The sequence below is a fragment of the Strongylocentrotus purpuratus genome, unplaced genomic scaffold, assembly GCF_000002235.5.
Source record: "Strongylocentrotus purpuratus isolate Spur 01 unplaced genomic scaffold, Spur_5.0 spur5_scaffold_18, whole genome shotgun sequence".
In the NCBI taxonomy this organism is placed as follows: Eukaryota; Metazoa; Echinodermata; class Echinoidea; order Camarodonta; family Strongylocentrotidae; genus Strongylocentrotus; species Strongylocentrotus purpuratus.
Window position 1 is genome coordinate 8,450,932 of NW_022145603.1, and position 14,133 is coordinate 8,465,064.

At 33.5% G+C, this 14,133-nt stretch overlaps 1 protein-coding gene across 3 annotated transcripts in view; it reads right to left on the reverse strand.

Moving 5' to 3' along the window:
• Positions 1-577: 577 nt before the first annotated feature.
• LOC577326 (cleavage and polyadenylation specificity factor subunit 6) overlaps positions 578-14,133 on the reverse strand; it is a 39,101-nt gene continuing 25,545 nt past the window's right edge. For 2 of the 3 annotated variants that reach the window (XM_030989137.1, XM_011675489.2), the window contains exons 16-18: positions 13,871-14,030; positions 12,970-13,221; positions 578-3,110 (exon numbers count right to left, since the gene is read on the reverse strand). In XM_030989137.1, coding sequence (XP_030844997.1) covers positions 12,999-13,221; positions 13,871-14,030 — 383 coding nt within the window. In that variant the 3' untranslated portion in view covers positions 578-3,110; positions 12,970-12,998. The remainder of the gene's footprint in view (positions 3,111-12,969; positions 13,222-13,870; positions 14,031-14,133) is intronic. The other variant, XM_030989139.1, reaches the window with a different exon arrangement.

A 14,133-nucleotide genomic window follows, 5' to 3' on the forward strand; every position in this document is an offset into this window, starting at 1 on the left:
TGCGCATACTAATTGTTATGTAACTCCTTACAGGTATATCCGATTTCGACGAAAATGGTATCAAAATGTGCGTAAGACTTGGGGAAAATAGTCATGAAACGACAATTCAAAATTCTAAGCGGTTGCGGCGCAATCTCCGAAAATGTCGAGGGGGGGGGCCTCCCAGGCCCCCCCCCAGTACAGTAAGGGTTAAGGTTCAAGTTCCAATAGGGTATTTAGGTAAGGGTCAAGTACATATATATGTACATTGAAGATAGGATTTTGGTGTAGTGTACAGCATTGCCTTGGAGCAGTTGCCTAATACAACTATCTTCCACATAAACTGCTCTCAATTACTCTGCACGACTCTCTTTGGAATCTGTTCACTTCTCCCACTCCATCATAAAGTGCTCTGATATAACAAGGTACCTGTGATAACAAAGTGATTTTGCTGGTCCTAGCTCTTTATACCCAAGTGTCATACAACCCTCTTTTACATAAACTGCTGTCAACTTCTCTGAAATCTCTCTCCAATCTGTTCACATCTACTTCCACTGGTGTGTTTACAAGTTGACAAGAAACACACAGAATATTGAGGTTTAGGATAAAAGTGAAACATTTATTCAATACAGCCAAGTGACTTTATAAAAATAACAAGATACATTTAATACTTAGTAATTGGAAACATTAAATGGAGTCGATAATATGACAATGAAGGGAATTTATTTGATTATCATCAATACAAAACTTATACAAAATAATGTATGGCCTGGGTAATTTTATGGGGTAATTTTATGGGGTAATTTAAAACTGAAATTTTCATTTCCTTTTGTAACCTACAATTTGTTTTCTTAAAAATGTATATCAAAATCTGAGGTGTCTAGGAGTAGTTTAGTTATGTCGAAGTTTCATAAAACATAACCATTTTTTTAAAGAAGAAAACAAAAATCACGATTAGCATGATTATCCTTATCCAATATTTTAATTCTTTTTGTTAAAGGAAAGTATCTCTGAAGGCTTCCGTATACATTATTTGAAAATGAGAAAAGTTAGAGAGCTGGGAAATTGATTGCCAGGTCTCATTTATGTGAACATTAGCAAGCTAGGTTCCTCAGGATCCTGCTAAAGAGAAGGAAAAAAGAGAAGGAGAGTGTGGTTAGGGTCAGCATTATAAAGAACATTTATATCCACTTTACAACATTGTTATACATTCATCAAGCAGCAAAATGATTGATGTTTTCCCAACTAAAGCTTGAAGAATTATTTGGATACATCTACTAGCTCCAAATGCTCAGTAAGACATAGAAAAATCCATCCAAGAAAACAGAGATATACAGAAAATAAGGACACCGAGAGGAAATAGAAACAAGAGAAGAAACAGATCATAAATATGTATTAAGAAAGTGAGTTTAGAATGGAGAGAAGTGAAAGAGAATGCAATATTTACATCTTCCTCTTATACAGTGCACCTTTCAAGATAATGAACAAATGCAGGTTACAAGCATTTCGTAAATAAGTTTTGTAAAAAGAAGTTATGCTTTGTAGATTACCAACTTACATTTAGTGACAAATTGTATACATCTAGTAAAAATATTGATGGACATGTAAATCATCAGCGACAATAAAGACATCACAAAAAAACTATTTAAAAAATTTTACATTCAGGTGAGTGTGTAATATAATTAATGCTAGTATCACAATTCATAAAATGAAAATGGTGAGATTTAGAAATCAAAAGAACATTTGACAGGACTAGCATTTGTAATTAAGTGCAATTCCAATATTGATTGACTCGATGGTAATAACTTGAGGCCAATAGAATGCAAACATGGGTTATTTTTGGTTCCTCTGATAAATCACCCTTTACAGTTGAAAGGAGCGGAAAAGAAGCAGGTCAATATTGAATCCAATCTGCTTCAAACTGGTTCTCTCTAATGCAACTAGCATGGGTTTCACTTTACAATGTAGGTCATTGGGGGCAAAAGCTCTGACTAGATGCAATGCCAGGCTCAATATGGATTATGGAATAACACAGGCATGTTCAATGTTTACTGAAAACATCACAAAGGCTTTTCATCTCACAAAAAACACCTGTCATCCAAAACTACACCTGGTACAAGTCAACATGTTATGCTCTGTAAGATATGGCCAATGGCGCCAGTGGGTGACTATCGTGGACCCCGGTATCAATCTCTTAAACAGGTAGAGTAGGATCAAAGGTTCCTCTTAAAATCAATAACACTAGTATTTATGCTGATGGAGCAATTTTACAGCCACAGAGAGAAAACTAATCATAGACAAAAAAGCTGGGTTGGTATTTACATTTCAAAGTTCAATTGCTTGAGTCCACATAGATTGCCTCAGAGCAGAATGAGGGCAGAGTATGGGTATGTCAAGGAGGCCTCTGTCAACAACAGTTATAAGAATTATGTAAGCACTACATTGTCAAATTTCAAAAGTACAACTGGACACAAAGACACATACAAATAACTTGCCTCCGTCAGCAGTTTGGAGTTGAGGACTTGTATGTCATGGTGTAGAGGTGAGGCCGCAAGGGGTTTGCAATGTAGCTAGCTCCAAGCTTCTTGTGGACTTGACTTGAGGGTTTGTTGGGCGTGCGGCGGCGCTGTTGATGAGATGTTCCGCTGGGCGCTGGATGATGCTATAATGTGCTTGCTTGAGATGGCGAGACGATTCTTGCTGGTGAACTGGTGAAGCCAGCAGAGATGATGATGATGATGATGTCCAAAAACCTTGAAGCTTGAACTCCTGAAGATTCATGTCCCACGATGCAAAGTGCTCAGTGGCGTTCCTCCAGATGTCATGTGACGTCATACAATTGAAACCCTTTAGATTTTTCATCCATTCTTTGATTTGTCACCAAATGGCTAACTTTTACCTGTACTTGAATGTCTGACCTGAAGATCATACAAAACAAAAACCCTCCCTGTTCTTATTTACAGTCACAATCAAAGCTTCCACCTGCTTTAAACATCAGTTTTAGGTCCCAAAAATGTTTCTACAGTTAATCCTTACATGTCGTGACCATCAGCATTTATACAGCAGGCTGCTATGTAACAAAAGCGATTACTTGGCCAAAGCTAGGTGGCAGAACACACACCTAAGAACACCTAGAGAGTTCAAAACAAAAGTAGAGAAGGTGGCAAATATTGGGGAAAAGAGAGAAAATGGCGGAGTTAACATAAGTGAATTAACATTTCTGCATATGACGAGTTAAAGATATCAAGCACATGAAGATATTACAATAATATAAACGAGTTAGCTTAGAACCTGATCGATTGGTACATTTCAAAGATTGACCGCAAAAATTTGATTTTAAAGATAATATCAACATATTACAGACAACAACACTCCTATATGTAGAGCCACAGACACAAACTTGCCCTCAGCCAAGAAAATATTGCACAAGTATTTAAATGTAATGCAATGTTCCTGATCATTAGACATTGTAGGGCTTTATATATAAAATATGGACATTTTTTTAAATTGTAATAGTATTGGAAATAATAAATAATTTAAACAGCAAGAATGTATGGCAAATCTTCTATTCTGAGCATGTAGAAATGGTTGATATTCTCTTGAATGACTATACAAATACAAATTTAGATTATATAACATTTCCTAAATCAATATGAGATCTGTTTATGGTAACCCAAATGGAACTGCCTTTTTCATCACAACACAACATACATGTACAAAATCACATGTTAATAAGTATCCAGCAATTATACCCCACCCTAGCCAGACCTTTTCAGAAGTCAGCTTTTACAATCTTCTTTAATCCCCTCCTAATGAAATTCAATTTCAGATACTTCTTCAAAAGAACAATGAATTTGAATATGTTCTTTTAAACTCTTTTTTAACATTGACAATATTGCAATTCAGTAAAAATTCAGTAAAAATTAAAAAAAAAAAAAAAATTACAACTGCTATCAATAAAATCCATTTCTTCTCTGAAACTAGCCATTATTTGCGATTAGATTTGTAAACAATATCAATCATTTGAATATTTTTGGTATTATGATTTATGATCAACAAAAACAATCTCCTTCGATTCAATCCAACAACAACATAATAATTTGAAGAAATTATAGTGACATTATCTAGTCAAAAAATTTCTTCCACAAAATTTGAATACAAGTATTTCATAAGTAGACGAAGAAATCAATATCAATCAAGTATACTTTGTAAAGGAATTAAAAAATAAAAAATAAAAAAAACATTCATCACATACATTGTATCAAGGTTATCAAAAATATAAATATCACTGAATGTCCAGTGGATTTTCAATGCAAATTACAAGAGATATTTTAATCTGATGAACAGGTAAAAATGTGAATGGTATTGAAAATATTGTCATCATTTTGTTTCTATATATCGTCACCTGGGTGGCAGAAGGGCGTTAGCTTGAATTTCAGGTAAAAAATGATGCGTTAAGCAGAAGGGCGTTAGCACTAAATCGCCTCAAACTTTTATAAAACTGACTTATTTCCGAGAAAAAAAAATTGTGGCCATGTTCTACTATAACATTTCTATTAGTCTTTTAAGTTTTAAACCAATTTTCGCCCTTCTGCCAGCCGGCCGGCGATATATGTGAATCATCACTCATACCAGGTATTTATATGGCCTGAACTGAAGAATGATTTCTAATCAAGTAGGCCAAAAACATGTCACAAGCAATGGGAAGGAAACAAAAATATATTCATTCAATGCCATAAGCTTAATTTCATCAAGAAAGCCCACTGGACATTCATATGCTTAATTGCAAGTATCATCATGAAACATTAGTAACATGTATCAACAACAACCAACAACAACAGAATAAAAGAAAGTAATTTATGCCTGGAAGCTGTGAATGAAAGAAGAGAGAACATCGCACATTATGAATAAGTTGTTCAATCATAAATACATTGCTTTGAATCATATACCTTTGAAATCATAAATTGCAATACCTCTCATTTATTTAATTGCTCCTTGACAAGCAAAAGAAAAAAGACAAAAAATAAGAAAGAAATGCTGAGTGATAATTGCCCCATTTTTCTCCCTTGGTAAACTTCTTTACACATGTCTCCCTGTTGCAATTGACAAGACACTACATATTTTACGTGTAGGCTCGTAAAGAGATTAAGAAAATTGTTTTAGTACCATACATTTGTTTAAAACGAATTCACACACTAATATCTAAAGTATATTTCTTATGCAAATGCATTGTTGCTTTTGATTTCAAATAATGAGTATAACAAGTAATAAATTGGCTATTGCTAATTATATGTGCGATATATTTCCACCATCAACAATGACTTATTATGAATCTAATGCATGCAACATTGTATATAACAGACCAATGAATCAATTTCAATTTGTAACAAAAGACAAAAAAGACCCAAATATGTGAATTATATCTAGCCTATATCTGGTTACAACAAGAAATACAGTAAAACAAGGACCTTCCACATGCAAAAAGCGTTTGCTTATCTTAGATTCATGAGACGTTCAGATTTGCAAAATTATCAATCTGAACTGATACAATCTTTTGCAAAATTTTGGAAATAGTCGCAGTTCTTGCTTTGAAAAAGGCTTTTGTTTACTATTGGCGAATGTTTCATGCCCTGCAAGTTTCCGGTTTAACATTGTCATAAGGGCCTTGCCTAATATCACTTTGTAATTGATTATAAAGTCCCCTTTAAATTCTAAGTGAAGACACAATAAGGATGATTTTAGGGCCAATTAAACAGAACTAACCAGTAACCATCAATTTTAACAATTCAAAAGCATCATCATTTACAACATTACCAACAGTTTCACTAAAAAAATTGGTCTCAGACAAGATCCTTAATTTTGTGAATAAGATGTACAAAGTAGTTATATTGATGAAATAAAAGTTTTTCAAAAAAAGCAAAAGTGAAACATAATATACCTTGATGACTTACAACCCTTCTAAAGCAAGAAGGAAAGGTGTCCCCCAAGGAACTTATATTGGACCTATACCATTCTATACACACTGTATACCATTTTAAGCTTAAAAAATCATTGATTTTATCAAATATTATGGCAAATACACCCTCAAAATGGAGATTCTTCTAAATGACAAGTGGTTTTTTAATCATGAAGGCAAAGAGATGATAAAGTGACATTTTGATTATATTTCCTTTCTCTAGAAATAGTCTTCACTGGAAAATTCCTATAAATCCATTTTCTCTACAAGGACCTAGGAATGCATGCTCCCCCTAAAACGATATTGAAACTGAGCAACATGTGCTTAACTTTTCCCCTTCAATTCACTACACTCTGTCTACAGTGCTTGATTTGATATCAGAACTCTGGAATCATGAACTTTTCCCTCTCATTGATGTAACTGATGCGGTGCAAATTTTGAATGACATACTAAAACTGCAAAATAATTGTGACAAAATAAAGACAAATTCTTACTTCATATTGAATATTTTTCCTCACGACAAAGAACTAGCAACTAATTTTCCTGGGTTATTTCTGTTAGTGTAATGACTCATTGGTGTAAACCATCTAAAAACAAGCCTTAATTTAAGTATTTGAATATTTGTCACAAAGTCACAATGTTGTTTTAGACATCATACTTACATATTGTAAAATCAATCAAGCATATCAAGTGTAATGTTGCTCATGATTAATAGTAATATTCCAGTTATATTCAAATACGCTATAGTAGTACTGTAGTAGTATAAATGTAGTACTGATATTTTTTCTTTATAAAGTAAAAAATATTAGTATTGGTACATGTATATGAATACAAGAACATAATGAATGCTTATGTATCTCTTAAATTCAAACTAGTTCACGCCTTGCAAGGCGTGAAACTCGGAGTTGCAACCATGTTCCATTAGTCTGCCTTATCCAATATATATATATATATATATATATATATATGTAAGAGAAAAATTTAAAGAAAATTAGTTTCAGACTCTGTTTTCCCTTTCTGACCTGAAGTTATTAACATGACTCAACACTACTGAAACTGTAAGCATTTCTTAGCATTCAAAACTGAATACTGATTTTAAACAAAATATAATCAATAAACAGATAAACTTATACTGTCAGAGGCAACATGTACAGTGCATCTCCAGAAAAAGACAAACGAAACCAGAAAACAAACGGATAATGTGAACAAGCTCTATGATTCCTCCCTTTTCATAACATAGAAGTAATATACTTTAACATGATACATTGATGACATTAATCCATACATGTTAACTGAGCAACATTATCTTGAAAATAGCAAGAACAGATCAATACATTCACAGTATCATTTCAAGGTATATTGCTTCTACTTTATGAAAAGCAATAAATTGTTTTTTTTTTAATACAGCTCACATTTTTCTCATAAATACTGTTTGTTTTGGGGAGTTCCGTTTTTTTTATTCTGGGATGTACTGTATATATATGTGTCTAATAATTATTTAAGTTGGGCTTTCAACCATAAATAAAAGTAAATAAGAAGAGAAAACCAACCAACAAGGAGCCCTTACACCATTACAAAGCAACATGAGCTGAAACAGTGTCAAATAAACCGTAGTTTAGTGTTAAGGTTATTTTGAAAAGGAGTGTTTGTTCAACATCGAATAAACAAAGGTAAAAAACAAAATGGCAATAACACAATGAGGGATGTGGAGCAGTAACTGAGTCTACTCACAAGAAAAAAAACAAGTGAATAAAAAGAAGGCATGTAATATCAAACGGGTAGATATTTTTTACTAGCCTATCCTATGAACAAATGTAAACATTAGGAGCATTCAACCATCATTTGAATCTAAAAGGATCCTGAAAAGTCCCATAGCTGCACAACAGTGACTAATGTCTGGGATTGAAAAAGAAATATAGTTATATAAGTCCAGTTACTAGTATGTTTTTTCATAATTTTGCTGCTGCTCCTTTTTAAAACACCATGGAAATTAGACTACAATTCTTACTGCCAATTTTATCATGAACACTAACAGGTTGGTTATGGAATAAGCTCAACAAACATCACACAATCTAAATGCAATTTAATTTGGAAGAAATAACAATTATATCTTTGCACCTACTAATATCGAGATTATGGTGGACCCCCCCCCCCCCCCCCCTTCATAATTAAAGCAAGAGAATACAAAAGGTGAGGTATATCTGTTTATCACCTAAGTATTTTCCTCTTATTAGTGCCTTTATAAAACATCAAATATTGTGTAAGTACGCCAACAATTTCAAGTACAGATATTTTAGCATAGTACATGCCGAAAGACATTTTGAGTCGTTGATTTTCCGAAATACCCACAATGTACTCATACTTACTTCAGTACACACAACCTGGTTTTGTGCAAAGCATGCATGACTGTGCTGGTGCACTGCGCATATGCATAAACATGTTAAGGAACATCATGAATTAGAAAGTGGACGTATGCTTGCAAACCCCAAAAGTTTGATATGGAAACCCCTTCTACAGGGAAAACCCCTAAAAAAAGGTGGAAATATTTCTGCACGTTGTTACATTTGTGATCAGTGTGGATTCATGAAATTCAAACCCATCCAAGAATACTAGCTTATACAGTACAAGGATGTGATATTTTTCGGAGTAACAAAGAAAGGGGGTGTCCAGCCTGATAATACAATAGTTTCAAAGTATCACAAAATGAAGAAATTTATTTTGGTTTTTAAGTTCCGATGATCAATGCACAAATTGAATTCTCTATGAATACATTACGCTTATTTTTTTGCAAATTTTCTTCAGACTGTTACTTTGATATTTCTGATTAATCTAATAGAGTGGACATCCCCTTAAAGTTGGAAATGTAAAATTTTCTTATAACAAAATAAAAGTCTGTCATCTTAAATAAAGAATTTCAAACATGGAATTTCAGCAATTCCAAACAACTAAAAAGTTTTATACATCAACAAAATTATCACTTCAAAAAGTTTAAATTTATGCAATATTGCACAAAAACAATGCTCCTAATCATATCACATAGTATTAACATTTCCGCAATTTTAGTTTCCTTTAATAATTGATTGTAACCCCCTGACATAAGAAATTAAATTTAAGTCTCTGTCATGATTTAAGATTTTAAGAAACTAGAAAGTAACCTCATTACTGTTGTTACTGAGCCTTACAAATTTAAAAAACTATTTTACAGCTATTACTTCTCAAATTTTTAGAAATGACAAGTCAACGAGGTAAATGGTGAAGTGCAATCCAATTTGTCTACCCCTTTCAATACAATAATCTACTACATGTAGTGTGATTTATGTCTTTTACACATGTCTGTTTTGAAACAAAGGAATCAAAGCTCAAAAATCTATTTACTTAATATGATCTCTCAGGCTATGATTGAACTTCGTAACACATTTAGTTAAATTTACATCAAAAGCTGGCTACACACATGGTATTTCATATGAAACTATAAATTATCTGATTGGAAGAAGATGTAAATAATCATGCAAAATAAAATTATCACAACTTAAAAGCTTTTACATTCACCCCCCCCCCCCCCCCCCCCCCCCCCCCCATCATGATGTCTTTAGTTTCCTTTTGATTTTTCTTGATTCTTGTTATTTCCCCCCATCTTTTTAATCATCATTTCTGGGTTGTACGGATGCAAAAAAAAAATTCAAATATAAAAAAATAACAGAATAATCGAAATAAGTTTATAAGTAACTGCATGCAAAATTTGTATGTATAATGGTCCGATGCAAAAGTGAATTTCAAATGTTTAAAAAATAAACAGATAAATAAACAGATTAATTTAAATAAGTTAAGTAACTGTGTGTACAATTTGTATGTATAATGGTCCCAATGACCAAATTACTCGCCATGTACAGTGAATAATTACTTGAAGTGAAGAAAAGGCAAAGGTACCTTCTTTTCCACATGAAAGACTCACAAGATAACAATCAGATTGAAAAGATATTTAGTTTAAATATTACTGACACCTCATTTACTGGTTAAGAGCACAAAAAAGGTAAATAATTACAACTACATGTGAAGTTATATGTAAGAGCCCTAACAAAAAAGCAATAGATAGGCAGTCACTAGTTTGACGTTGTCAAATAAATATATAATAAATTTGTTTACTGCTGAATAAACATGTATAAATGTCAGGGATGATAGATTTCTTTTGATAATGAAGAGGAAATAAACTTAAAATTGATTGACAATAGATCATTAATTTCACAAGTCACACACCCCTTTCTTTTCAGAAAAAATACAATCTTGTTTATAATGCACACAACCCAGGCAAAAGTATGGCAACTAACTTCAAATATCAGAAAAACAAGTATCGAGTACACAATTTTTTGAAGCTCATTTCAAAGTCCTAATTACATGTATGGTGTACTATTTATGTGGATTAAGTGGTTATGTGGGAATTTCTTACTACTACTACTATGTAATTAGTACAATATTAATCTTGTAATAAAATAATTAGTAACTTTTGTGAATGTTGGCATTATATAAGTATTTGTTTTATTTTCTTAGGTAGCTTTAAATAATGATGGCTTAATTAATGAAGTTTAATAAGGTTCAAAATGTCAGATGTATCTTGTACAAAAAAGAGCCAAGCAAAGTTACCAATAAGCAATTTATGACAGCTTTTAAAATATATGTACATATCTTTTAAAATCTATGTAATTTAGTTGACTTATGATTTAATTATACTCCCACACAATAATACTAATATTTTGTTTACCCAGGGAAGCCTCATCAGTATCAATGCTGTCCTTCCTGAGGGCCCTGCTATTATCAATATTACCAATCAATTGCCAGGAACCATTTACACCAGGGTGGAGAGTGGCCAATATGGATAAATGCCTTGCCACAAGACAGTAGTACCGGGCTGGGTTTCAAACCCTTAATCCTTGGATTGAGAGTAAAGTGATTGAACCACTATTACATTTACATTTAATAGATATCACCCTAATACCTTGGGTGATAATTGAAAAATAAAAATTCTTATAGAACATGATGTTTTTTTCAGTAATTGATAATCCTGTGATCACTTAGTCTGAAGCTTGGAATGACAATTCTTTAATTGGACTTATACCTCACAAAGACAAATATATAAAAAAAAACAAAAAAACAGAGAGACATTAAAGAGCTCTATAACATTTGCATAAATGACTTTTTGTAAGTGTGATTTGCAAGTACCATACACTAATTTGAATTTCAGATGGTTAGAATGATATTTCAATAAATACTGCCACTCCGAGATAAAAAACATAAATTCTGACAATTTCAAAATTCCAACTTACAAAAAGTGAGTAATCAAGTACCATGCGGCACATTTTTTAACTGTTCTGTTACTAGTATCTGTTAGAAGGCATCTAAATATTGCTTATAGAATATTGGTTCATAGTTTCACACCTTATTATAGATAACTTGACAATAGTCTACACATTTCATCAATTAAAGAAATAATGTTGTTCTTCAAAGCATGTGCTTAACATTGTCTGTATCTATTGGACATTGTTCATTTGTGGAGTCTGAAGATTATGAGTATTTAAAGGGTCTGTTCTTCATGTTTTAGAGTACAGAAGTACGTATAAAAATACATTGAAAGTTGAACAAACAGTAAGAAAGAATGAGATTGACAGCAAGATTATGGTAACAATAGAGTAGAGAAATATTTAAAGAAAACAAAAACAAAACAAAACACAATCGTTTATCAATAATTCAACTCATTTTAGGTCTAAATGAAGGTTAGATACAAGAATTACATCTTTAATAAATTTCTTGCAACCAAATGAGGAATAATTTTTTAAAGAAAGGATGAGCAAAACTTTAATTATAAATATTTATAGATATATATATATATTTTCATTAATAAAGCAGACTTTTCCCACAGAGACAAAGGGTATCTCTCCCGTCTGACCCATCCAATAAAGTAGTAAATTAGCACCAAAAAAAAACAAATCTTAAAGGTAAAGACCAGTATTGGAAACGCCCCAATTCCAAAAAGTGAAATGGAAGCTCTTATTACCAATCATGTGAAAGAATATGTTTTGAATATTACATGATGATAAAAAATTTGACAGGAAAACGCCTACTAATTGATATATTTGGTAAATTAGTGTATCTCTTGCCTGTTGAGAGATATGAAATGCACGTGTCGCGCACGTGTGTGTAGTCCCATATACATCTTTCTGTATACAGTGCTTCTAACTTTATGAAGACTTGGCCAAATTTCTTATCATTTTGATGATTCCAGAACCTTGCAGTACATCTATGTTAGACGATCAACCTTTTCTGATCGATTTCACAATGTTTCTTTCACAATGCAATCGCATGACCATAACTGGTCTTTACCTTTAAAGATACAATTCAACTTACCCAAAGAACTCATCACCGCCTTGGAAAACTCTGGCACACCTCGCACCCATTGAGACACGCCATCACCTAGCTAGACACTTGAAGAAATGCTTGCAAAGAAAGGACCCACATCTCTAAATTCAATCAATTACAGTTTATTATATCAAAGAGTCAGTGGGGAACTTACCTATTTTCACGTCTGAAAAATAGAAAGATAGAGTTAGACATGGAATGTTGATTAATCATTTTGACGGGTATCAAATAGGGCTAACACAGGTATTGGTTTACTTCCTCCTGTTGTGTCCTTTCCCTAAGACATATCATTTAGATATATCTGTATTTGAGAAAATACTCCTGCCATTATATAATAACATTATGTCAGTTTGGAGGACACGCAATTCAGACACAATCAAATTAAGTGTGTCCGTAATGGCATTCTAATTATATAGCCAATTCTAAACATAGTTCCTACATTTTTGAGTAGCATTCATCCATCTCACTTTTCCTCTTTCCTTGACGGTACTTCCAAAATAAACTTTTTGACATAATCCCACATTCATAAAATAATTGAGAGAAGTGATCAGACTGAGCAGTCGGAAGCAAACCAACACCTGTATGCCATCAGCCAGGAAACATCTCCAAGAAGACGGGTTACTTACAAATTAAACGACTCCTCTCGTAGCGAGCACTAACGTCTTCGGTACTCCCTATCACGGTCCCGATCCCGGTCCCGATGACGATCCCCACGCTCCCTGTCGCTGTACTCTCTCTCTCTGCTCCTCTCCCGGTATTCTCTGTCCCGACTGCGAGATCTCTCACGTTTATGCCTGGAGCTGCGAGATTCACGTGACCTGTGACGGTTCTCAGGGTCACGCTCTCGCGATCCTCGGTCCTTGCGTGACCGCGAGCTGCTGAAAAGATATCGTCAAGTCAGGAGAAAATACATAATTACAATTTCTAAAGCCATTTGGTTTTATTGAAAAAAAATTGCAATGCAAGATCAATTAGGCCTAAAAATACAAGATGTTGTATTGCCCTTTGCAACTGACCTACAAATCTTGAAATCTATGGTCGGGGTTTTTAAAAAAAATAAAAAAATTTCCCTTTGAAAAAAGAAGAAAGTATTTAAAGCATTCAAAACTGAGAAATATAAGCCCGAAAAGGGAGATTTTCAACCGACCGACCCATGTTTTGGCACCTAAATGGCAATACAACATCTTTTTATGTTTAAGCCTTACAGAGTAAATAATAGTCTGGTTGTTGGAACACAAAAATGTTTTAGTAAAAACCTTGTAAATTGAAACCAGCACCAACACATTTGCACAATATGGAATAACTCATTTGAGTTCCCAAGTCATCAAGGACTTCATTATTTCTCGCCTAGAGCATATCTTCCATAAATATCTGGTGCTAATGCCTTTGCAATTTTTTTTTTATTATATTATATTTGTTGGGTTCATTTCATCTTCCTGCGTTGTCTCCAGTTTTACAGACTACTTCTCAATGCCTCTCCTGGGTATGGAGTGGCAATGCTTATTAGATGCTTTCACTTGTTTTTACCTTGAACCTGATGATCCTCCGTAGGACTTGGTCTCGATTCCATGCAGGCAATCCTGAAGAGAGCTAATAAGAAGCTTGCAACGGTCATCGTTAGCAACCTTTGACCTTTTGATGAGTGAGATGGCCGTCTCCAATGTGTCTATAGCACTGGTGAAGGCACCTTGAATGAGAAATCAAAATAGGCTAATCACAATTAGCAGGGGAAAAATTACACGGGGGCTCGGGGCAAATTAGCCCCTGAAATGCCCAAAAGAGCCCCCGAA